Below are 26,953 nucleotides of genomic sequence, written 5' to 3'. Positions count from 1 at the left end.
CTCATCGATGTTTCTAGCTCTCTGTCCCTCTCCTTTCCTCTCTGTAAAAAAATCAATAATATATATATATATATTTTAAAAATACTATAAAAAAAAAAAAAAAGAAAATATCTTGTTCAAAAATGTGGTCTGGAACAGCGGTCACCAACCTTTCGGACCTCACGGACCACCAGTTGGCGACCGCTGCTCCAAAGGTTTCCTTAAACCAGCGGTTGCCAACCTTTCGGACCTCACGGACCACCAGTGGTCTGCGGAAGATGGATTACTTGAGTAGGTTAAGAGCTTGTAACAATATGACAGGGCAGACTCTATCTAGTCTTATACTCTTGCTCTGTGCATAATATGTATTTGACAGTGATTCATAGGGTAAAGCATGCAACACTGAACTTCTGAATAAGCTCTACGGGAGTTTGATTCAAGTTATCAACATTATTCAAGATAAACTTGAGTGTTTCAAGGAAACCATGTTTCTCAAATTCGGTGTTTATTCTAAATATTTCAGACACACAAAAAATAAAGAAGAAAGCCTATGTGCATTCTCCCTCCCCGGAGCAAGCACACGCCTTTCCCCTCTTCCCTCTTCTCCCACGGGTGTGCATCTCCGAAACTCTAAAGGACCCTTGAGGCTTGCAGCCAGGGAGCAATGAGCAGCGCAGCTCATCCTGGGCAAACCCTGTGAACCTGTCCCCAAGGACCCCTCTTAGTGAGCCAAAGCAGCTCAGCCTAGGCTCATTTCCCCCGCCCCCTGCCCTTAAATTTAATATATTCCTTAATATATATTTTTATTGATTTCAGAGAGGAAGGGGGAGGGATAGAAACATCAATGATGGGAGAGAATCATTGATTGGCTGCCTCCTGCACGGCCCCTACTGGGAATTAAGCCCACAACCCGGGCATGTGCCCTGGACTGGAATCGAACTCGGGACCTTTCAGTCCAAAGGCGGACGCTCTAAACACCGAGACAAACTAGCTAGAGCTCCCAGCCCTTTCTTATTTCACTGTCCCCAACTTGAATAAATGTCCTCTAACATTAAAAAAAGAATATGCTAAATTCTATAAAACAGACTTATTCATATGAAAGTTATAATACTGGGGGACAGCTTTGAAGTGCTAACACCTGAATCTTGAAAACTGTGCATACACCTAATAGGGCAGATGTAGAAGGGATGAGAGACAACATTGAGGAGATAAACTGGAGGCAGAACAGTGAAGGGCTTTTATGTTAGAAGTACAGACAAAGAGATATCTTTCAGACCATGGAGAGACTAGGAAGGTTTTTATTTTTAAATCTTTTAAAAATCAATTTTAGAGAGAGAGAGGAAGGGGAGCTAGAGAGAAAGATTGATTTGTTGTTCCACTTATTCATGCATTCACTGATTGATTCTTGTATGTGCCTTGACCAGGGATTGAATCTACAACATTGGCGTATCAGGGTGGTTCTCTAACCAACTGAGGTACCCAGCCAGGGCCCCCAAGACTAGGAAGGTTTTCAAAAAGAAGGAGAATAACCTAATTAGATACTGTTCCAGAAAGACAATTTGGGCCAGTGTGAAGAATGAAGTGAGGCAGGGAAATCTATTAGAAAAGGGGGTAAGGCCACCAGAAAAAAACAAACAAACAAAAAAAATCAGGTGTACAGCTATTGGGGGAGGGAAGGAATGTCATGAAAGGAACAGGTCAGGAGCCAAAGAAGACCTGAGGCCCACATATGAGCCTCCGCTGTTCTCACAAGTAAAGTGATGATAATTGCAGACAGAATTCTTGTAATTAGATAATATTTGTATGAGAACTCAGTTCATTGGTGAAAACGCTCAATAAATGTCAACTATCTTATCAAATAATAGACAGACATGTAAATTGACCGTACCTCCGCTACACCCACCAGCCAATCAGGAGCATACAAATCAACCCAAACAAAGATGGTGGTTAATTTGCATACACTGGCACTGAGCAAGAAGGAAGCCAAGGCAGCAAAGCGGTGGAGAAGGGAGGGAGCGAGGCAGTGGAGACAGGGGCGAAGCCCGCCTTGGTGGGCTTCGCTCCTTTCTCTGCTTTGCTCGGGCTGCAGGAAGCCCTATTCTTGCAGGAATCTTCCTGCAACGGGCCTCTATATTTATACATTCCTTGAATGGAAACAGATAACAGCAATGCTTTTAAGAATTAAAGATTTTGTAGAAAAAACTGGAAGTGCTATTTTTGCTTAGTGTTTTTGAGGGAGGAAAGACTACTGCGCTGGACTTTCAATATGGCTCTGATGACTTCTGTCACTCCACTGTGTTTGATAAGTTGTCTAGGTCTCCCTTCCTTAATTGGGGGACTATAGGTGATGATATATATAAAGCACTTGGCACCAAGTCAGGGCTGATAAAAGGTTGTTAAAAGGCTAGGATTGTTGTCAGAATATAAAAACTGTGGGCCAGATACCTTACTTTTTCAATGATATCACTAAAGTAAGAACACAAATGTTGGCCATTTAGTAATACCTTCTTGAGAGATAAGATTTAGAACACACAGTTTTATAGCAATGTTATAACATTAGGGGCATAATAATTAATGACCATCAATTACTGTGGTAATTAGTAATGGCATTGAAATCAGCAACACTTGGTTTTGAATCCCATAGTGTCAATTACTAGCTATGAGACTGTATTACTGCCTTCATTAGAAAGCTGGGACTAAATACCACCCACTTTAAGTATAGCGTATTAAATGTGATCATACCATAAAGATGTCAGACAATGGTTTTTTTTCCCTTTCCAACTTAGTTTACTCAATACTTTTTGACCCAAGTATCTATATACTAAAGGAAGTTAGAAATACTTTGCTTTATTTCCATTATGTCATCCATATCCAATGCTCTTTCCATCACACTCTGCTGCATCCTTCACAATATATAAATTCTATCTGTGTCCACTTAAGGGGTTTGAACATAACTGAGAATTTTCCCATCAGTTTGTTCAGTGGCCTGCCCCATTAAGCAAGCAAAAGAAAATGATTACCTCTGTCATCACGCCTATAATCATCCCGAGAGTAATCATCTCTGGAGCTCCATGACCGATCATCACGTCTCTCATATCTGTCCTCATAGCGGTCCCCGCCTCCTCTGTAGTCATCATCCCTTCGGTACCCACTACCAAATGCTCTTCTGCCACTGCCTATCCTGGAATCATAGCCTGTAAATAAATATACCCCAAATTGTGATCATCACACTGGAGGGAAGAAAGAAGTTCTTAAAAGAAAGCAATCTAACTTAATGGTGTTTTATAATGACCTCTATCATAGTCTCTGCTGCCTCTGTCATCATAGCGATCCCGGCCACCATATCGATCCATATCCCGGCGCGGGCCATCACGATAACTGTCCCGATACCCATCACGGTATCGGTCTGAATCATAACGATCTCGATCTCGATACTCTGGAGAAAAGAGAGACAAGTAAAAACATTTTTTTTGGACACTAAAGAAACAAGAGAGGCAATTAGGTCAATTTGGTTTCATGAGTTCATATTCACTGCTTTATCGATTTTTATAAAAATGTCACATTGTATAGTAGAAGAATTTGTATTGAGGTATTTGGTATTTATTGAAATATTCTTGGTATTTATTTGGCTTCAAAATTTTTTCTCTAGTAATCCAATACACACTGCTGGACTAACAATTTAGGAGGAAGTTAGGGGAGAGAAAAAAATATATTCCATAATGAATTTCCAGGATTAAAGATTTAGGTATTAAAACATCTATATAATAAAAGCCTAAGCGACTGTTACGGCGGAACGACCCATCGCTATGATGCGCACTGACCACCAGGGGACAGATGCTCAATGCAGGAGCTGTCTCCTGGTGGTCAGTGCGCACCCACAGGGGGAGTGCTGCTAAGCCAGAAGCTGGCGCATGGCTAGTGAGCTCAGCTGCCACAGCGGGAGCCTCTCCCGACTCCATGGCAGCAGGTGCAGTGGGTTAGGATGAGCGTGAGTGGCGTGGTGCCCAGCCCCGATTTGGGCTCCTCCCTGACCACCTGCTGCTTGCTGCACTGCTACATCCCCCGAGGTGTCCCGAACTGCCACCTTAGGCCCTGCCACTTCCCCCTATCCAGCAGGCCCTGTCCGGTGGCCGGCAGGGCCTGGCCCCTATCGGGACTGGGTGAGAAGGCCCCGTTTGGCCCTGATCACTGGTCAGGCCTAAGGACCCCACCAGTGCATGAATTTTGTGCACTGGGCCTCTAGTGTAAGTATAAAACATTTGAAGAAAATATAGTTGGAATCTTATAACCTTGATGCCAAAAATCCAATCAGATATCACTTAAGTTTAGCATGAAAATAAATGACACATCTTGTGTTGGCAAAGTTTAGAGGAGAAAGTCAATTCCTACACTGTTGTTATTTTAAAATAGTACAACCACTCTCAAAGTTGTTTCAGAACTATGTATTAAATTATGTATACTTGCCAAAACCGGTTTGGCTCAGTGGATAGAGCGTCGGCCTGCGGAATGGAGGGTCCCATGTTCGATTCCGGTCAAGGGCATGTACGTTGGTTGCGGGCACATCCCCAGTGGGGGGTGCACAGGAGGCAGCTGATCAATGTTTCTCTCTCATCAATGTTTCTAACTCTCTATCCCTTTCCCTTCCTCTCTGTAAAAAATCAATAAAATATATTTAAAAATAAAATAAATTATGTATACTCTCTGGGCCAACAATTCAATTTCTAGGAATTTTCCTGGGCTAATAACTGGACACATGTACAAAAGGAGGTACATTGTAATGTTTTCTTATAGATTAAGTAAATTAGAGGGCATCCATTCAAAGCAACCACAAAAACTGAGAAATATAATTACTAAATGTGTTCATGACACATTATTTGAAAAAATTATGTTATAAACTTTATTTTACACACACACGTTAATGCCAGAAATTTTTACAAAGAAATGTAGCTCAGGAGGCAACTGTGAATAGTATAAAAGGGGGTAGTGGCTTTTTAATTTCAGCTAACTTGCTAGATCTTCCAATTTTCTGACAAAAGCTGGGAACCCAAATTTTTATATGAAAAATCTCATTTTCTAAACATGAACCAATACTTTTGAGTTTAATCATTGATGCATATAGACCAAAGAGGAGTAGTAATTTTTTAAACAATTATTCTGCATTCTTTTAAACAATTATTTCATTTTGCAAAGACCATCATTTTGTTTATCTGAACAGACATTCATTCTGTGATAGTTTAAATTTATAAATTGAAGGACATGCTGATGTTAGTCAAGTAATTATATAGAGGAGATCATGTGAAATAGAATTCAAAAAAACAAACATACAAAAAATCTGTTGGGTGTTTATTTTTAAATACATTTTTAATTTCTGTAGAGGTAGTGAGTTCCATACTCAATTTTACTTAGATAATATTAAAACAATTATAAGCTTGTATTCACTAAGAAAACAGGAATCAACAGTGAAGAAAAGAAGCACATCAGTACAATGCTACTAAGACAGCCAGGAAATATATAAGTTTTGAGATTTAATATAGATGTAGCTTAAGAACTCCCTCTACACTCTATCCACAATCATGAGGGTGGTTACATCACCATGCAAACATTTTTATAATTTATGTATTAACACTATATATATATATATATATATATATATATATATATATATATATATCTATACACACACACACACACATATACACACCTATATTTTAAATTTTTTAATTTTTAAAAATAAATCTTTATTGTTCAGATTATTACAATTGTTCCTTTCCCCCACACCATAGCTCCCCTTCACCCGGTCCCCCCCGCCGCACCCTCTGCACCCCCCCCCCACTGTCCTCATCCATAGGTATACGATTTTTGTCCAGTCTCTTCCCACACCCTCCCCCCCTCCCCCCCCAAGAATTGTTAGTCTACTCCCTTTCTATGCCCGATTCTATTATATTAACCAGTTTATTCTGTTCATATTTTTTATTCACTTGATTTTTAGATTCACTTGTTGATAGATATGTATTTGTTGTTCATAATTTGTATCTTTACCTTTTGCTTCTTCCTCTTCTTAAAGAATACCTTTCAGCATTTCATATACCGTATTTTCTGGCGTATAAGACGACTGGGCGTATAAGATTTTCCTGGGTTAAAAAGTTGTCTTATACGCCGGAAAATACGGTACCTGACACTCTATTCATGAGAGAGACTTGGGCGAAAGCCTATTTACTATTACTGTATTTTCCGGCGTATAAGACGACTTTTTAACCCAGGAAAATCTTATAAGCCCAGTTGTCTTATAGGCCAGAAAATACGGTAATACTGGTTTGGTGGTGATGAACTCCTTTAGCTTTTTCTTATCTGTGAAGCTCTTTGTCAGACCTTCAATTCTGAATGATAGCTTTGCTGGGTAGAGTAATCTTGGTTGTAGGTTCTTGCTATTCATCACTTGGAATATTTCTTGCCACTCCCGTCTGGCCTGCATAGTTTCGGTTGAGAAATCCGCTGACAATCGTATGGGTGCTCCCTTGTAGGTAACTGTTTTTCTCTTGGTGCTTTTAATATTCTCTCTTTTGTCTTTTGCTCTTGGCATTTTAATTATGATGTGTCTTGGTGTGGTCCTCTTTGGATACCTTTTGTTTGGGATTCTCTGCGCTTCCTGGACTTGTCTTTCTTTCACCAGGTGGGGGAAGTTTTCTGTCATTATTTCTTCAAATAGGTTTTCAGTATCTTGCTCTCTCTCTTCTTCTGGCACCCCCATAATTCTGATGTTGGTACACTTGAAGTTGTCCCAGAGGCTCCTTACACTATCTTCATATTTTTGGATTCTTTTTTCTTTTCCGGTTGGGTGTTTTTTTGCTTCTTTGTATTTCAAATCTTTGACTTGATTCTTGTGATCCTGCTGTTGGATCTCTGTATATTATTTTAGTCAGTGTATGCTTAATTTCTAGTTGGTCCTTTTTCATATCCTCGAGGGTCTCGCTAAATTTATCAGCCTTTTTCTAGAAAATTCTTGAAAAAAACTTATAACCATGGTTTTGAACTCTATATCCAGTGTTTGCTATCCTCCATTTCTTTCATTTGTGACCTGTTTCTTTGTCTCTGCATTTTGGCTGCTTCCTGAGTTGATAGAGTGGCTTTGTGTGCTAGGTGTCCTATAGGGCCCAGTGGCTCAGCCTCCCGTTACCTGAGGTGGACACTCTTGGTGCACCCCTTTGTGGGCTGTGTGCACAGTCTTGTTGTAGTTAAGCCTTGATTGTTGTTGGTATCACTGGGAGGAATTGACCTCCACGCCAATTGGCTGTATCAGCTGTGTCTACGCTGGAAGAACTTCTGTGCTAGAGACACCCTTATGAGGCCGCTGGGTCTCAATGTTCCGCGATAATCGCTGCAAGCACCTCTCAGAGAAAGCCGCCCTCGAGTTCCGCCCGCTGCCATAGTCCAGTTTCTCCCCGAATGAGTCTGGGTCCCCAAAGTCTCACCCGGAACTGGAGTTCAGAGCAGTTGGGAGCTTTTGTCTCCCTCCTGCTTGAAAAAGACAGCTGTGTTCTCACTTGCCAGCCCTCTCTGCGTGTGTGCCTCCGTACCTCTGCCTTCTGCAACTCCTGTGAGTCTAAGTGTGCTCTTTCCTTCTAGTTGTAGAATTTCCACTCAGCCAGCCTTCCTGTGGTTCTGGATGATGTCCGTTTTGTCTTTTAGTTGTAGCTTTGAAATTGTTGTGCGAGGCAGTTCAGGTTTTTACCTATGCCATCTTGGTTTCTCCTCCAACACTATATATTGTTTTCAAATTTCTACACCCCCCCAAAGGTTTTGAATTTTATCTCCATTGTTACATGGATATTATGCTATAAAGTAGTCCAGTATAGGAGCAAACTAATAACTTAGTAACTTCTTTACTGAAGAGTAAATTCTTTCCATTTTAAAAATATAAACATTGAGTATTTCTGCATGTATTTTAATAAAGTTGCATAATTTTCTCCATAAACATTTTACAAAGCTTCTGTTGGACTTAGGTGATATGTGTAAAAGTTGTAATTCACCCCAATTCCTATCCCATGACATTGTTTATGCCCCTTTAAATTATCTTTTACTTGCAGACTAGAGGCCCGGTGCACAAAAAGGGGGGTCCCCCCAGAGTGGCCTGCGCCCTCTTGCAGCCTGGGACCCCTTGCTACTTACCGCTTGGCTGGCTGCTCCTTTGCGCTGCCGCGGAGGCGGGAGAGGCTCCTGCCACCGCAGCTGCGCTTGCCAGCCATGAGCCCAGCTTCTGGCTGAGCGGTGCTCCCCCTGTGGGAGCGCACTGACCACCAGGGGGCAGCTCCTGCATTGAGTGTCTGCTCCCCTGGTGGTCAGTGCTCATCAGAGCGACTGGTCATTCTGCCGTAACGGTCACTTAGGCTTTTATTATATAGATTATTTCTCTTCCTTAGTATAAACAATGTCCAATGAGTATAGGATTTTTGTCTGTTTTGTTCACTGCTGTAGCCTGAACTTACAACAGTATCTGGCATATGGCAGACATTTAGTATTTTTGAAGTGAATGAATTTTGTTATTTTAAAAGATATTTTTACAAACTTACATTTTGACTGCTTCTAGTAATGCAAGGAATTTTTGTACAGCAAATTCTCCAATAATGTAGAACTTAATTCTAGTTTCTATCAATTAGCCTATGGTAAAACTGGTTTCATTATATGCTATTTCACTTAAAAGTTGCAGAACCTATCAATGATATCAAGTGAGGACTACTAAATACCACTCTAAACCCATCAATCTTGCTGGACTCTTGTTAATTTAAGTACTTTACTTTATAGAATCTGCTGGGTTTCTTTATTAACAACTGTCTCTAAAAAAAAAAATAGAGAAAGTAACACAGAAAAAAGGAACTTGATAAAAATGAACTTACTGTCTCCAAAACTATCATCACCTCTTCTAGGTGGGTAGTCATCAAAGCTGTCTGTGGCAGGACGGGCCCTCCAGTCTGTATCAGTTTTGTCAGAATCCCGATTTCTATCTCGGCCAAAAGAACGATCATCCCTGTCTATAGATATATAAAATAAAATAACAAATGAGGCCATAAAAACATGTGCTCAATATTTATTACATGTGTAGAAAACTCCCTTCAATTTATTTCTTGCTCATACCACAGCACAGTCACGAAGTTACCACAAGTGCACTCTCCAGTTCAACTGAGTGATATATTTCCTCACATTTATTCCTACTGGCTTAATGCTTATCTCTCAACTTCTGTATTAGGAGGATCCCTGATATATATATATAAATTAGGCCCCTCTTGTGTCCAATGTGCTGTTGGGTACCTAATCTATTTATTATACATTTAACACTCACCTATGTCAATCAGGGCTCCTCAATCTCAACACTACCAACATTCTGAGCTCGATAATTCTTTCTTGTGGGGGGGGAGGGGGGGCGCTGTCCTATGCATTATTGGATTAATCCCTGGATTCTATCATGTCAGTAGTACTCCCCAGTTGTGACAACCCAAAATGTCTCCAAACATCAACAAATGTTCCCTAAGGGCAAAAATCATCCTTAGTTAAGTACCGCTCTAGATTAAAGTAGGGCTACCACTATCTACCTCTATTAAAATCTTCTGGGAAAGGACAATAACAAAACAGGAGAACTTGTCAGCTTCCTTACCTTTATCCTGGGCTTGATCAGCAACGTCCACTCGAATTCTCCTGTTACCTAGAGACTGAGAGCATAGGACCATATTAACCAACCTTTTGCCCCATTATGCACAAATCCCATGAGTGACCTTGAACATCTGGGCATAGCAGAAGCACTGGGGGAAGGAAGATAAAGGAAAAACATTGTAATCTACCCAACATTCCAATTTGTTGGCTAAAGAATCCTTTATAAAGACTTGAAAACTGAGATAGCCCCTTAGTTAAGTTGGGCTTAAATGATGTCAGGTCAATTAACTTACTATTTTTATAAAGATAAATTTCACAGAATAGAGTTAATTTAACTTTTCAACTATCAAAGGCAATTTACTACCAAGTACAATAAGTTAAAAATAATTCCCAGACAACTAAACAAAAGACACATTTGGGTCTAGAGTAATTATTCCTTCAAGCATTTACAGAGCCCTTACTTTGTATCACAAAGTTGCTTAAAGCATGGTCTCTGTATAATCTTAAGTTCTTTCACTTAATATTACCTTTGGGTAAATCAGTTCCTCCAGGATACCCTCTGATTTCCCTTGCCCACATCATTATTTATATACTTTGAACCCAATTAATTCTACTGCTGATTTTTCCTCATTTCACAGTAGAATCTATAGTTGAAGAAGGATAACAGTGAATTTGTTAAAAATACCCAGAATTATATTAAATACCACTATAATAAAATCTCTAAATACACAGCAGCTCCTTAGTCTGGACCATGAGAACATTTTAATAGTTAATCCAGCAAACTTCAGATAACTATATGCTATTCTTTTAAAAATATTTTTTTAATCTTCATTTTTCTATTATAGATGTCCTCCCCTTCCCCCCAGCACCTGTCCTCCCATGCTATTCTCTCTTAAAATCCAGACTGAGAAGTTAAAAATTAGTAATATTAATAAGATCTAAAGAAGAAATATTTTGGAATAACTTCAGCTTTTCATATGTTTAACTATATCAGTGAGCTTTTATTTCTAACTAACATTTACTTCAGATTATCAAAGTGGTACTCAATTATGAGGCAGGAAAATATTTTAAGAGGTGCTGATTTTAATCATGTTAAATGGCAGATCTGGACCATAGAATTATGGCACTGGAAACTGCCTCCTCAACAAATAATGAGGGATTTCTGGAATTAAGAGAAAGAAAAAGTATTTTTTTCTTCCCAGATATAATTAGTTTGATTTCTAAAGTCACTAGAGGTAAAAAAAGAAGTTTTAAGATTACAAACTTTCATCACTAAAAGGTAAATAAATGCTTCAGAATCCTGCTTGGCTGGCCTACATAGCACCAACCATGTAATAACTGTATCACAATTAGATTTAATCTCTATTTCCCTCTCATGTATTAACAGCTGAATCTCCTCTCCCTACTGAACTGCCAATGTATCTGGATAGAAAAACATCTATGGTCAATGATAAAAAGCAGAAGGACTGAATGTTTACTGTCATTCTTCTGTAAAAGATTCTAAAAGCAGTATTTATTACAAATGACATCTGAATAAGAAATGTTTCTAAGCCCTCTTAAAATTATAATGAAACATGATTACTTTCCTGAAATGAGATAATACCTTTTAATACTAACCTGATAAATAGGATTTTTTCTGTTTGGCTTGATTTGGTCAGATTACTTTGAAAAAGAAAAGCCACCAGAGCTGAGACAATGCTATGAGTGAATGAATGTGAGATTCCATTAAAGACTGGGTGTGGTGAATTTCTTCTGCAATTTCCCACCTAAATACCTCCCTGAATTATTGGGGCCTGTTGAACTTGCTGAATCGTTGTGCGACTTTTAAGTGTTACATTGTTAAATAACCCAGGCTTTTCTTCGTAGATATTCTGGGAACCTTTGAAACAGTTACGGACCCAATGTAAAAAAATATCAGTTAGATAAATACCAGATTTGTCAGCTCCCGCCCCTCAAACTCTCCAGCCTTATTTTCTTTACCTCTTCATTGAGGCTCAGGGCATTGAACAAGGAATCCAGGTCCTCGAACTCAGCATAACCAAAACCTTTCAACCTCTCTGGATTGCTGGGTTCACGTGGTAAACGCACTGCACTGATCTGAAGAAACAAACAAACAAACACACACAAAAAATGTTTCCCAAATCAATGTTCTGGTTCATTTGCCTCTTTTGACCACCATACACTGTATACCATATCAAACCTTTTCAACTTGAATATAAATTTAACCCTTAAATTTGATAGAATCAAACACTAGATTGTAAACTCCCTCATCCCTAACCACTCTGCTGAATTCTAAGAGGGCAACCACTGAATTTTTACTCTTTGAAGCATAGGAAAAAATCACACTGACCTAGTTTTAATTTGAGGTTAACTTGTGTTTTCTGATTGTAAAGGCAGGATTTTTTCCTTTAAAGTTTCATAAAACATTCCCTGGCACTAATTTTTATTAATTATTTACAACAGGTTCTGCCTTCTTTATGTCCAATTTTAAGACTGTTTCCAAATTCTTTTGATTATTTTCTCATCATCTCCTTTCTGTCATCCACATCTGTTTTCCTTACCCTTTTGATTTACTACTAGAGGCCCGGTGCATGAAATTCGTGCACAGGGGGCAGGGGGTGTCCCTCAGCCCAGCCTGCACTCTCTCCAATCTGGGACCCCTCGAGGGATGTCCCACTGCCCGTTTAGGCCCAATCTTGGGCCTAAACAGGCAGTCGGACATCCCTCTCACAATCCAGGAATGCTGGCTCCCAACTGCTTGCCTGCCTGCCTTCCTGATTGCCCCTAACCGCTTCTGCCTGCCAGCCTAATCACCCCCTAACCACTCCCCTGCCAGCCGGTTTGCCCCTAACTGCCCTCCCCTGCAGGCCCGGTTGCCCTCAACTTCCCTCCTCTGCCGGCCTGGTCACCCCTAACTGTCCTCCCCTGCAGGCTTGATTGCCCCCAAATGCCCTCCCTTGCAGGCATGGTCCCTCCCAACTGCCCTCCCCTGCTGGCCATCTTGTGTCCACATGGGGGCAGCCATCTTGTGTGTTGGGAGTGACAGTCTATTTGCATATTATTATTTTATTAGATAGAATAGAGGCCTGCTGCACGGGTGGGGGCCAGCCGGTTTGGCCTGAAGGGTGTCCCGGATCAGGGTGGGGATTCCCTTGGGGCGTGGGGTGGCCTGGACAAGGAGCCTGTGGTGGTTTGCAGGCTGGCCACGCCCCACAGCGACCCAAGTGGAGGCCCTGGTATCTGGAATTTATCTTTTATAATTGAAAACTTTGTAGCCTTGAGTGAAGGAGGCCTGGGCTGGCCAGGGTGTGCAGAAAGCTTGGCTTCCTCTATGGCTGGGGGCAACCCTAGCCTCCTGTTCTCTCCAGCTCCGTGGCTGCCGCCATTTTTGTTGGGATTTATTTATATTCTATCATTGAAACTTTGTAGCATTGAGTGGAGGCCTGGGTGGGCAAGCGGAAAGCTTGGCTTCCTCCATTGCCGGGGAAACCCAAGCCTCCTTCCTGCTCTCCGTGGTGGAAGCCATCCTGGTTGCGTTTATGTGCATATTCGCTCCTGATTGGCTTGTGGGTGTAGCAGAGGTATGGTCAATTTGCATATTATTCTTTTATTAGGTAGGACATTCAAGTTTATCTTCTGGACCACACTGATTTGATATTTATTCTGGCTTCTGATATGTAGATTTTATTATAGTCTTTAAAAAATTCTAGTTTAATTAAACTCATGATACAGTAGAAAAAGGAACAAAACATGAAAAGGGAAGTATCTAAAGACCAGTTCCTGAGCATAAAGGTGAATGAAAAGCTTGAATGGACCAGATTTTATCCAACATTTAGAGAAAGAGGCCATTAGAGAAAAACCAAGAACAGGTCTGCCTTCTAGTTGGTCTACATAATTAAACAGAGAAGAAAATTTGTAGGTGGCAGTAAAAAATAATCACATCAATGCCTGGCCAATGAGGCTCAGTGTTGAGTGTTGACCTATGAACCAGGAGGTAATGGTTGATTCCGTGTCAGGGCACATGCTTGGGTTGCAGACTTGATCTCCACCATAGTTACTATTCTCCACCATAGTTACTATTCCTATACCCTTTTCTCAGACCACTTTTATTTACCCAGGGACACTATGACTTCATAATAACAGCTCCTAGAATGAATTTCCTTGACTCTATGAGTATAAGCAGCTTATAGATTACACTGCAATATTCCTTTATGAGGACATCATAGAAGTTTAAACCTAAAGTAAGGGGCATGCAGGAGGCAGCTGAATGATGTTTCTCTCTCCTCCTTCCTTTCTGAAATCAATAAAAATATATTAAAAAATATAATCACATAAAAAAACTACAAAATAGGAGGGAGCAGCTTTTTAAAAGTGTTTTCTCACTGGCAAAGACTGGCGAAAAACTGAATAGAACTGAAACCTGTTGCTCATTGTTTCATTTTTTTAAGTCCTTAGTATTTTTTAATCAAAAGTTTGAAAAAAAGAACTTCTAAGCACCTCTATACTCTAGAACTTTCTAGACCAGCATTTTGAAACATACCATAAGAAGAGATGAAAACTACCATTTGCGACAACATTGATGGACCTTGAGAATATCGTGCTAAGTGAAATAAGTCTGTCAGAAAAATCCAAGAACCATATGATTTCACTTATATGTGGGATATAAAACTGAAACTCACAGAAATAGGCAACTGTATGATGGTTACTAGAGGGAAGGGGAAAGGGATAAAAAACGGTAAAAGGGACCAAATATATGGTGATGGAAGGTGATTTGACTTTGGGTGTTGGGCACACAATGCAAGATACAGATCATGTATCATAGAAATAGACACTTGAAAACTTATATAATCTTATTAATCAATGCCACCCCAATAAATTTAACAAAAAAAAAAAAGACTATCTTAAGCTTTTAAACCAAGCAAACTGTTAATATAAACTATATATCTGCTAAGTTAAATATGTTCTTACAAAAAATTAGTAATCTTGATGTAAGCCTGAATGTCATTAACAGAATGGCTGAGTTCAGAGAAACTTTCTACCTTTTAACATTTAACAGGGTATCTCACCTTTAAGTTTCTTAATGAGAAGGGGTATAGGTTTGAGAGACTCTCCCTGTATCAATAAGGTATCGTTAATTTTTCTAAGATTGTCTGGTTGGTGTTGGATGAGAACATTCTCAGCCAAATAGCTTAAACATTTAATTATACACCTGCTTCTTCCAAGTCTAGACACAATTTTGGAATCTTTCTCAAAATAGAAAATCAGAGACAGTCACTATCAATAATGCTACTTTTCATATCTAGGTAATTGCCTAACCTTTAGACTTACATTTAATCCTCTAAAGAATTCCTTAATGGAGTCTTCTGTCACATCATAGGGCAGGTTCCCTAGAAAAGCAGTGTAGGGTGGCGATTTGGGAAGACGGCTCCTGTCAATATTGGGTTCCCGAGCAGCCCGTGGAGCAGTGGGCAGGATGGAACGGTCAATTGGAGGTGCCCTATACACATCATCATCATTACTGTGCCAAGTGGTTGAAACTAGAATAGAAAAGTGGACATAAATTAGAGGAAACTCCCCTCACTGCCATTGTAGAATAAGAGGACCTATGCTAAGTGCCAAGTATTAAATAAGCTACCCCAAGAAAGAAACGGTAATATTATAATCAGAAAAGGAACACAAAAAAGACTCAAGTCTATTTGTTTCTAAGTATTTCATGGTCCAGGCTTTAGTTAATAGAATCACAGTTATTCTTATTCTTTATGTAGTAGAGAGAAGGGGGGGGAGGGGAATATCAACTACTTATGGAATATTAATATGTGCTAGATACGGCGTATTCATTACATCCCATCTTATCTTTTTAACAATCCTGAGAGATTGTTCCCCATTCTAAAGAAGGAAACTCAGATTGTCAAGGTCACAGAGATGGTAGAGCAGTAGCTGGTGATCCTGGTAGAGCTAGGATCCTGACCTGGGTCCCTCTCATACCAAATGTATTTAACCACTACGAAGAGCTCTCATTCTTTTTTGTGTGTGTTTTTTTGATGCATGTCACTAACCTGGTGACTATGCCATAGGGGGACCACAGTCAGTGAATAAGGGTAGCAGTTGCTCTTCGAGGACTTTAGCACACTAAGGCAATAGCAGAACAGCTCTCATTCTCACTTTTCAGCTAAAGGAAGTGTTTTCTTCATGGTTTATCCTCCCTTTATTTTAAAAAAAGATTAATTCTGTCCCTATAGCATTACCCATGAATTTGTACTTCAGGTATCAACACTTATGGAAAGTACAATCTATGAAACTTAATATGAAAATAGGTTACAATAGAAAAATTATTTTCCATTTACAATGAAAGCTTTTAGGGGGGAAAAAAAAAGGGTAATCAGATTTATTCCATACCCAATGATTATATCTAGCTCCTGCCTAGTCATAGAACTTGTCCAAATGACATCCCATAACTCTGCTGTATTTCTCCACCATAGTTACTATTCCTATACCCTTTTCTCAGACCACTTTTATTTACCCAGGGACACTATGACTTCATAATAACAGCTCCTAGAATGAATTTCCTTGACTCTATGAGTATAAGCAGCTTATAGATTACACTGCAATATTCCTTTATGAGGACATCATAGAAGTTTAAACCTAAAAGGAAATAATCTAGTTCTTACTTTTCACACAAAGAATGAGACTTAAAAAGGATAGTACCTTAAGAAAAATTTGTTAATGCAAGAGCCAGAACTAGCTTTCTTGAGTCACAACTTTAGTCCCTATTACAAACTCTCAAAGTCTACGCCTAAACCTAAAATTCCATAAAATACATAAACATAAGACTTCAGGTTCTACAAAATGAGCCCTTTCAAATTACAAGTGTGAGCCACCATTACGGAATAGGTTTTGTCTAGAAGATAATGAAAATCCGAAGTATGATGGAAAAGAAAAATTACCATCTCCTTCCAAGTCGTCTGTTTCATCGGCCCAGCTGACTGGTTTGGGGACATAGGTGCTTCCTCCACCAGTCCCTCCATCCTCAGCCAGAAAGTCTGTTAGGGAGATAGTCTTCCCCTTCTTATTCTTCTTTTTTGCTGTTTTAAAAAGGGCAGAAAGATTATTCATCAATACCTGGGTATTTACAGGGTTAGTCAATGCACTATTGTTAAATCTATTTATAAAGAAAGTAACACAGCCCTGGCTGGTGGGGCTTTGTTAGTTGGTTGGGCACTGTTCTATGCACCAAAGGGTTGCTGTTTCAATTCCCAGTCAGGGCACATGGACAGGTTTCAGGCTTGATGCCCTAGTAGGGGGTGTACAGGAGGCAGTTGATCCACGTTTCTTTCTCTCTCCCTCTCAAACAAAATAAAACACAACACACAAAGCAACATAAAGGTTTATCAAAGGATTGGATGATGGCATTTATATGAAGAAATACTATGCATATGTAAATAAGAAAACACAATATACTGGCACAGAAAGAGTAAAAAAGCAGAATACATATTCTTTAAGTCCCTTTTGTATAAATACACAGTATTCTTACGCATGAAAAAGGGTCTAGAAGGATTTTCAAGGGTGCCTTATGTGGAGAAAGGCTGGGGTGAGGGCAACCTTTTATTTCTTACTCTATTCACTCATATAATTTGAGATTTTTAATTTAGCAACTACTTGCATTTTAAACAGGTCACAAATTTGTTGCTCCTGGGATAAAAAGAAATAAAAACAAAATCCCTATCCCTATTACATTCTGTATGACACTTATTCCTGTTTATTTTAAAAAAATGATTTTATTGATTTTTAGAGAGAGAGAGGAAAGGAAAGGGATAGAGAGAAACATTGATGAGAGAGGAACATCAATTAACTGCCTCCTGCATGGCCCCTACTGGGGATCGAGCCTGCAAGCCGAGCATGTGGCCCGACTGGGAATTGAACTGGAGACCTCTTAGTTCCTTGGTTGATGCTCAACCACTGAGCCACATCGTCCGGGCTATATGACACTTTTGAAGATTGTCTTGATACTTGTAAAATAACCATGTGAGGTAGGAATCACTGCCATCAAAATTTACAGAAAAAGAAATGAAAACTCAGAGAGACAAAATAACTATGCTGAAGTTACAGAACTATTGGATGGCAGAGCTAGAATTAAACCCAGGGTTTTGCATACCAAGTCTTGAGCTCTTCCCAAAGGAGCCCCAGCCTCTAAGCAGCTTGATATTAGTTCCATGGCAGGTTATAATAATCATGATAACATGTTGTATGTACTGTCATTTGAAAGTGTTAAAATGGTAAGATTCATATACATAGCTGGATCTCTCGGCCCTCTAGAAAAAATTTTTATCTCCTTCCCTACCTTAACACCATATATGAAAATGAGATATTATACTAAAGGGAATAAATAAGAAATCCCTAAGAATCAACACATTTAAATGTTTCCCACAGTCATGAAATCTTCAATCTCCAAAAGACCCCATTTAGTGGACTGACCTTGGCTCTCTACCTAGTCCTCAGCACTTCCGAGATGGCACCAGTCAATAGCTAATGCAGAGAGCTGAAAGGACTAAATGAAGTTGGCCCCCAAGAGCAGTCACTACATGGTAAAAGTAAGAAGCTTTGTTGTAACAAAGATCAGTTTCATGGCTTTTATAGCCATGAGTTCATCCTCCACGTTCCAATTCTCTTTTAAATTTTCAACCCAAGAAAAATCTGTAACTTGATGCACCATTTGCTTAACTAAAAAGGGTGCTCTCTCACTTGGTACCTATCTTTCTTTTAAAATCCAACTTATTCCTATAAAGTCCTGTTTGCTATGAATGTTATGAACAATCTTTTGGACATAGCAAGAACTTGAAGTATTATGGTATCAATGTGCAAACCAGATGAACTTGGCTGCAATAATACAGGGAAAGTGTGGCCTTGAATGTGAAGTTTCCATGCTTCTCTCAAGTGAATTAATACGATTCCTTCTCCAAAAGCATAATTTATGATCAACCAGGTTATATTGGATCTGTTCTATGCTTCCAAAGAAAGCTGCTCCTGGCTCGTATGCAAAGGCCTAGGGAAAAGTTTAAAAAGCTAATTTGAATAAGACATAAAGCATACCTGTGAGGTAGAAAACTTATAGTGTATAGGCTTATTTTAGTTTTCTCTATATCCTGTAGTTCAAATATACTTACTGTCTGGGACTAGTAAGATACTAACTAGAGCACCTTACCCTCACTGGACTTCATCTAGTGTCATCAGCTATGACCAATTATTAACCTGTCTGGTCACTAGGACAATAAAAATAGAACTAGTGGTTAGTCTATATAATGGGATCAGGTTCAACATAAGATTAATAAGAATTTGATTAGGGTATCCCTTTCCCCTTTGTTCTACATACATATCTAATAAAACTGCAGAATATGAAATTAACTTGCCCTTTGGTCTGCTTTTGGCTTAAATCAACTTTCTCGATCAGGATTTCTCAACTTTTACCCCTTGACTCTTGACAAACAAGTCTCCTTCAATGTTATTTGAAATTCCAAAAATAATAAGCTAAAAAAATTACTAAAAAAAATTAAAGCACTGTTGTAGAATGCCTTTTCAAATCATACATCTCCACTTTCCCTGATTCTGTCACTGCCCACTCTAAAAATTTCTGGTTGAGAAATCCATGTTGGATGATGACAGATATAATTTAAAGAGGCAAAAACTCTTTCACAAGATTTCTAACTTAAGTTTCTTTAAATCTAGCAGAACTGACTCAATCACAATATAAGCAGCAGATTTAAAGAAATTAGCCTTTATACAGTAAAATCAATAAATCTAAAGTGGGTGCCAATGTTTGCTCCACTCTATTTTATTCCAAAAACTGAGAAACTATGTTCTCTAAGTCCTCTATGCCCTCTGCTCCTCCAATATCTAGGCCCACAACATGTGTAGGATTTCAACAAAGTTCTCTTTATAAGGTAAAACATTGTTTTTTTAACACTCAAGGTTTATCAATCCCTTGCCACAATGATCAAACTGATCTACGTAACTCTCATTTTTCTTTAATCCAATTGGTTAAAAAGTGAAACCAACCTCACAAAACAAGCCCCAATTTCAGTCCAAACCCACATGGGCTAAAGGGGGAGGAGGAGGGAGGGAACACGTGTCCCAGAAATTTTATTAAATCCTCTGACTGCCTGCTGCCTCAATTATGAGCGTAACTTACTCACAAGCACTGGGTACAGTGATCTCTAGGTATCCACAGTCCCATGCTCCTTCCCCCATGAACACCCAAATCTTCAGATGCTCACTTTCCGTATATAAAATAATGAATTTTAACTCATCCTCCCATATACTTTAAGTCATTTATAGGTTACTTATATTACCAAAAACAATGTAAATGCTATATAGTTAAAACTGTATTTAGGGAATAATGACAAGAAAAAAGTATATATTGTCCATACACATGCAACCATTGCAGACCTAAAACTACACAGTATTTGCCCAGCAATCATAACCTTTTCCCCCTAATGTTTTTTTCCGTTAGTGACTGGTGACATTTACCCACGAGACACCTGAAGGTAGGGGGCCGACTGTACTTGTGAAGCTCTTTTATATACTCATATAGGTCTTAAACCCAGCTGGCAATGGCTCAGTGGTTGAGCACCAACCTATGAACCAGGAGGTCATGGTTCGATTCCCGGTCAGGGCACATGCCTGAGTTGCGGGCTCCATTCCCAGTGTGGTGTGCAGGAGACGGTCCACCAATGATTCTCTCTCATCATTCATGTTACTATCTCTCCCTCTCCTCTCCGAAATCAATAAAAATGTATTTTTAAGACATCTTAAAAGTATTTTTCAAAATTAAGAGTACAAGTCCTTAAACAAGAAATAATACATCTCTAGCATTCTTAATAAACAGAATTTGTTATGATATATAAAAAAATAAATATAACCAATCAACTTAACTCTGTCAGTTTCTCAAATTCTACACCACTGACTTGTAGGCTAGGTCAGTGGTTGGCAAACTGCGGCTCGCAAGCCACATGCGGCTCTTTGGCCCCTTGAGTGTGGCTCTCCCACAAAATACCACATGCAGGCGCGCACGTACAGTGTGATTGAAACTTCGTGGCCCGAGCGCAGAAGTCGGTTTTCGGCTCTCAAAAGAAATTTCAATCACTGTACTGTTGATATTTGGCTCTGTTGACTAATGAGTTTGCCAACCACTGGGCTAGGTAATTCTGTTGAGGGGACTGTCCTGTGCATTGTAGAATGTTACTAGCATCTCTAGTTTCTATTCATTAGATGCCAATAAAAAAGTCCCCACCCCACAATAAAAAATGCCTCCAGACACTGCTATATGCCTCCTGGGGGAGACAAAATTGCCCCTGGTTGAGGACCACTGTTCTAAGTGTTATTTTCACATCAATAAATAAAAGGACAAATAAAAGGAAATGTTAGCCCAATGTAGCAGAAAAGTGAAGGTAATAAACCAAGTAAGTATTCAGGATTATAGGGGTGCAAAATGTAAAAAATATGCTTTCTTTATTTTTCTCAGAATGTGTTCCTCTTATTACTCTATTGTATTGGTAATAAAACACAATTGGCAGCTATTGGAGTGATAAAATCCAGAGACTGGCTGATAGTTCTATATTTCAAAACAAAGGACATCTTAAAGTACTATAAGCAATAAAGCTTTTTGGTTGTACAATGCTGCCCACTCCTGCACCTTTCTTAATCTCTTATTTAGGAAGGGGAGTTGAGTAACTATTAACATTCAGATGAGTCCTTGTCAAATATTAAGTTTCTTAATTTTAGATCCTGCCAGACTAAGTCCCACTTATTTTATAGGGTTATCAACTCTTCTGAATGTTTTAGTAACCACAGGCTAAGTCAGAAAGTGTCATAAAAACCTGGAAACAACCCAAATGTCCACTAACTGATGAATGGATAAATAAAATATAGATATCCATACAATTTGGCATTAAGGACTGAGTTCCTACATCCTACAATACAAATGAATCCTGAAAACCTGCTAAGTGAAAGAAGCTAATAACGAAAGTCCACATATTATATAAGATATTCAGAATAGATAAATACAAAGAAACAGTAGATTAATGTTGGAGGAGGGGTGAGGATAAATGACTGCTAATGGATAAGTTGTTTCTTTTAGGAAGTGAATCCCGACAAATCGTCCAGAAGGAAAGATTAATGTTAACAAATGTTTCCTTAAAGAAACAGCATTGTATAAATGCAATCAATGCACCCAAATACAAGAGTATCAGAACTACAGTAATTAGAGCCCAGACTGAAAAGAGGCTTCATACAATGCAATATCATGATGTTGAGAGGCCTTTCCTTTACTGCATTATAGTTCAGCAGAGTAGAGAATAAAGTCTAAGACAGAACTAATAAGCTCCACTACATCAACCCCCAGGTTCAGTTACATATGAACCCCTCTTCTCGGCCCAATTTCATCTTGACACAGTCTGAGGAAAACGCCTACTGCCCTTTCCTCACCTTTCCACTCAATTTGACAATTATAAAAATAAAAAAATAAGCACCTACTACACATCATGCTAACTACCACATAAAGTACTTGGAGATTATCTGTAAGAGAGGAGCTATAAACATTTAATAATAACTTCTTGCTTTGGGCATTTTCCTACCATTAGGACCAAAGCAATATTTATCACAAATCTGAGAAACTGACTGGTGTACGCATTTATAAATGTACATACACATACTTAATTACAAATAAGCACTTGGTTAAAAAACAAACAAACCCACCCACCTTAAGTTCATTTTTCTCACACCATCATGAAAAGAGAACAAATTCTAGGCTGTTTTGAGACTAATAACAAATAGTAGGGTATTGCATTCTAAGCCATACATATATATGGTATGTGAATTATATGTCAAAGCGGTTTAAAATGTATATACTATCATTGGACACCATTCTCTTTCTATAAAAAACAATCAAACAAGATCCCATATATAATGGCATTTTGTAAGTGTTAATTAAGCAAATGAAAAAGGCCTTTTGTGGGTATATATAAATACTATTTCCAGTTTTAAAGCATTTTAGTCTCAAAAATTAACCTGTATCAAACAGTTAACATCAAGAAATATACTGAAATTACACTCTGAGAACTTTATAGTTTTACTAGAGGCCTGGTGCACGAAATTTATGCGCAGGTACGGTCCTAGGCCAGGGACATCTTCCCTGGCTGCCCGAAGTTGGCCTGGCCCGCATCCCCCACCACCCACCCCCGGTTCCCTGTTTGCCATCAGGCAATGGGAGCCTGCCAGCCAGGGAAAGGAACCAAGAGGTGGTCATAGTGACTGGTCCAGCGGTTGTTCTGGTCGTTCCACCATTAGGATCAATTTGCATATTAATTACCCTTTTATTATATAGGATCACTACAGCCATATTGGTTGACTGACCAATATCTGGGAATACTGGTCACTCAACAAAATCAGTGTGATTAACTGGAAAAGATTCAAAGTGGGTAAAGAATTTTGATAAACTCCAAATTCTTCAAGGGCAGACTGTAAGGCGTAACCCGGTGCTCAGATACTAGCATAGTCTTACACATAGTTCACAATCTAAAGAGATTTAAGGAATTAAAGGAGATGAGCTTCCAAGGAGGTAGAGTAAATATGGAACAGGAGATATCACTAAGCAAATCCCGTTGACCCTTCTGGTTTTCACTCAACTCTGTAAAATGAATGACACAAATTGCTAACATGTCTTCCACTTCTAAAAATTCCACAAAAGTTATGGAGAAAGGGAGTATAGCTTTTCCACTAAATATGACACTAAGCTGTTATGATGGCAAATGCAGGCTGAATAAGCACTTTGTTTCAGATGAAGCTTTTGGGCAGCACCCAGAACTTATGACATGGAAGCCAACCTTGTTATTTCCAAGTTGATAATGGAGACGAGTCAGGAGTCTCAAAGATTTCGACTTTGCTCTGCCACCTGCATACAGTATGACCTTGAACAAATAATTTCATCTTCGTCAGCTGGGAGATACCACCATCTAGCTACATTTATCTCAGAGCATCAAACGAGACAAGAGACATAAAAGTGCTTGGTTAATTGTCTAGTGCTACATCGATGAAAAGGTATGATGTTCAAATCACCTCAATTCCCTCAATTTTCCAAAGACACACACAATCCTTAAGTCTCCTATGTAATAACAGAGATGATAAATTCTTGGTAGTAAATGAGTGTCTAGAGATATCAGGGGTTCAATAAATATTTTGTAGCATGCAAGGTCAGGCCAGGGAAAAGGAACTAGTCAATCCCTGGTACTGCAGGGGGTTGTTGGTTCCTGGGCCTCTGTGGATACTAAAATCCTCATATGCTCAAGTCCTTTACACAGAGTGGCACAGTATTTGCATATACACTACATACATCCTCCCATATACTTTAAATCAGCTCTAAATTACTTAGAATACCTAATACAAAGTTATGCTATGTAAATAATTGTTACACTGTACTGTTTAGGGAGTAATACAAAAAGTCTATACATGCGCAGTACAGGCTAACTACATAGTACACGCCAGCAACACAACATTCCTTCCCCCCGAATATTTTCCATCCCCGTGGGTTGAATCCTCAGATTAGGAACGCCCACGGTATGTCCCCAAAACCAAAATTAATGCTACAAAATGTTGCACAGGTCACTACTGATTTCATTAGAAATGCAAATAGACTTGCATGACAGCGATAGTCCCTCCCTCCAAGAAGGTTAAACAGAAACCAACTCCAGCAACTGGTATTATTTAAAAATCACTCCTAGTTCAATGATCTCAGAAAAAAAAAAAAAAAAAAAGAGCTGAATCCCACCATTGAAGCTATAAAAAATCAACCAAAATGGAAGCTGTCAAGGGATCTGATCTTGCTCATCCTTGTATCTCCAACACCATGAACCGTGCCAGTCTAGTTAGCGTTCAGTAAATGTGTTGACGTACTAGAAATCTAGGACTCCACCTTGCTTCCTCTCTTCCGACACGTGGGTGCACCAGTGGGTTTCCCAATGCCACCTAACTCTAGTAAACTTCAACCTCCAGACCTAACATAGACCCTTTCAACATACAGGCCGGGCCACACTCCAAAAGCGGAAGTGGAAGGACATAAAACACAGGCACAGAAAACCTTGCCATCTGCGCTCTCGCGCGTGCTTTTAAGGCGCGCCCGTCTCCACTACCTTCAGCTCTCCTTCCGCGCACGCGCACCACTGCCATCTCCCGCCCCTCCAGCTACTCGCGCTCGGGTTCTAACTGCCCCCCCCCCCCCAATCCCCTGCCCCCACTCCCCTCCGCAACGGCCTCGCGCCGGGGAGACCTAGTCTAGTGTGCACCGTCCGCGCGCCAACCGCCTCCTCCTTTCCTCCACGCCGACACAGTGCTTCGCGTCTGTGAGAGGGCCTCCCGCCTCCCGCAGATCTTTCTGTGCCTCCTCTTCATTCCAACTCAAGCCAGAGTCCATCATTACCCCCCGCTCCAACCTCGCGCAGATGGGGTGAAAAGGGGGTGAGGGGGAGGGTGCCCTTCCCCTCCCCCCCCAAATATCCCGAGGCGATAACCCAACGGGGCCAAGTCGCCAGCCTGCCGCAGCCTCCAAACCCCAAGGGAAGCAGTGCCGCCGATTCCCCGACGCCAGGGAATCAGGAGATCAGGCTCAGAGAGTGCCTTGGGAACCCGGTCCTTGGACGCACTCGGCCGCTCACTCACCTGAGGCCGCCATGTTGGGAGAGGGAGAGAGAACGCAAAGGACCCGGATGAGGCAATCACGTGATTATAGCGGGAGCTCCGGGCTCGGAGTCGCGAAACTGGGAGGGGGCGGGGAGGTGAGGAGTGAGACAGGAGGCGGGGCGTCGCTGTTCTAAGGTTCGTAAAGCTGCGTGAGGAGGTGGCGCAGTGTCCTACGGGAAGACCTACGCGACGTGTGGCCTAAGGGGTGGGGCCTGGGCTGTCGCGAAACCCCTAACGCTTTACGTAGCGTTACGTGCCGACAAGGGGCAGGGCCTGAGCCCGGGGCGGGGTCTCCTGATCCCCGGACTTCCTGTCGGTGGGGTCAGCGGAAGGGGCGGGGCCGCTTGGGCTGGGGCCATTTCTCTGGGAGGGAATGGAAGCGAGCTGGAACTCAGAATGGGTGTGCTACAATTGATTTTCTGAAGGCGAGGATTCTGAGTTTCTTTTTAAATTTCTGTTCGTGGAAGCAAAACAAGCCCACAATCCTGGGTAAGGATGGTTCTGATTGAGCATGTTTAGAAGGAATAAGAAAGCAAAAGATGGAGAACACTTACTTGCCATGGGTTTTTACCTCATTGAATGCTTCATTTCACTGGCTTGGTTCAGTCAAACTCAGGCTCCGTTTTTCACAGACGAGTGCTATCCATGCTTCTCCAGCTAATGCTACACTTTATCATATATTATTTGTCATATTAGCATTTCATTCAATGAAAAATTTCATTGGGTAGCTACCATGTGTTAGGTACTGTTACTGGCTTTTTTGAGTACAAGAGATAACAAAACCTCCCTAAAGGAGGTTACAGTCCAGTAAGGGAAAAATAAGCACTCCGTAATCAAGGTGATTTTGATAAAAGGTGACTGGGTGCAGCTTTAGATTGCCTTGTCAGGGTAGACAGGCCTCCGAGGTAGTGACATTTAAACTGAGATCTGAATTACAAATAGCCAGCCCTGTGAAGATCTTTAGGAGGAGCTTTAGGAGAAGGCAGGGGATGCACAGCTAGGTCAAAAGCTCCAAGGCTGGAACATCTTGGCAAGTTGAAGAATTTAAAGGCTGGTAGCTGGAGTATGGTAAGGGAGGGGTACAAGATGAAGTTTGAGAACTAGGTAGAGGTTGGATCACGTGTGGCTTTGTAAACCAGGTTTAGTAGTTTGATTTTATTCCAAGTGGGTTGGGAAAGTATAGAAAATTTTGTATAAGGGAATGTCATTACTCGAAATAAAAATTTGAGAAGGATCTTTATGTGGTTGGTGTTTATGACTGTGTATGTAAAAATTCATTGCATAATACACTTAAAATATGTGCATTTTACTTATAGAAGTTATACTTTAATGCAAAAAAAAGAGGCCACAACAAGAATACTCAGGCTATTGAATGGAGAGTGGATTATACAGATGCAGTAATGGAAGAGAAAGACCAGTTAGTTAAAAGGTTGTTGCTGCCAGAGCCCCATTATGACTTTTCTTTTTTTAAAAAAATATATATATTTATTGGATTCAGAGAGGAAGGTAGAGAGAGATTAATGAAGAGAGACTATCATTGATCAACTGCCTCCTGCACACCCACACTGGGGATCGAGCCCCCAACCTGGGCATGTGCCTGACCTGGAAT

At 40.2% G+C, this 26,953-nt stretch overlaps 1 protein-coding gene across 4 annotated transcripts in view; it reads right to left on the bottom strand.

The window, feature by feature from the left end:
• Positions 1 to 25,491, bottom strand: part of EIF4B (eukaryotic translation initiation factor 4B) — a 34,072-nt gene extending 8,581 nt beyond the window's left edge. Inside the window, exons 1-8 of one of the 4 annotated variants that reach the window (XM_079774159.1) lie at positions 25,324 to 25,491; positions 16,566 to 16,703; positions 14,950 to 15,158; positions 11,602 to 11,718; positions 9,626 to 9,680; positions 8,871 to 9,005; positions 3,272 to 3,415; positions 3,000 to 3,173 (exon numbers count right to left, since the gene is read on the bottom strand). In XM_079774159.1, the coding sequence (XP_079630285.1) occupies positions 3,000 to 3,173; positions 3,272 to 3,415; positions 8,871 to 9,005; positions 9,626 to 9,680; positions 11,602 to 11,718; positions 14,950 to 15,158; positions 16,566 to 16,703; positions 25,324 to 25,336 (985 nt within the window). In that variant the 5' untranslated portion in view covers positions 25,337 to 25,491. The remainder of the gene's footprint in view (positions 1 to 2,999; positions 3,174 to 3,271; positions 3,416 to 8,870; positions 9,006 to 9,625; positions 9,681 to 11,601; positions 11,719 to 14,949; positions 15,159 to 16,565; positions 16,704 to 25,323) is intronic. The other 3 variants (XM_079774160.1, XM_079774161.1, XM_079774162.1) reach the window with 3 other exon arrangements.
• Between the last annotated feature and the right edge of the window lie 1,462 nt (positions 25,492 to 26,953).

Source organism: Cnephaeus nilssonii (genome assembly GCF_951640355.1).
Source record: "Cnephaeus nilssonii genome assembly, chromosome: 6".
NCBI classification, from domain to species: domain Eukaryota; kingdom Metazoa; phylum Chordata; class Mammalia; order Chiroptera; family Vespertilionidae; genus Cnephaeus; species Cnephaeus nilssonii.
This window is presented reverse-complemented; position numbering and strand designations above follow the sequence as displayed.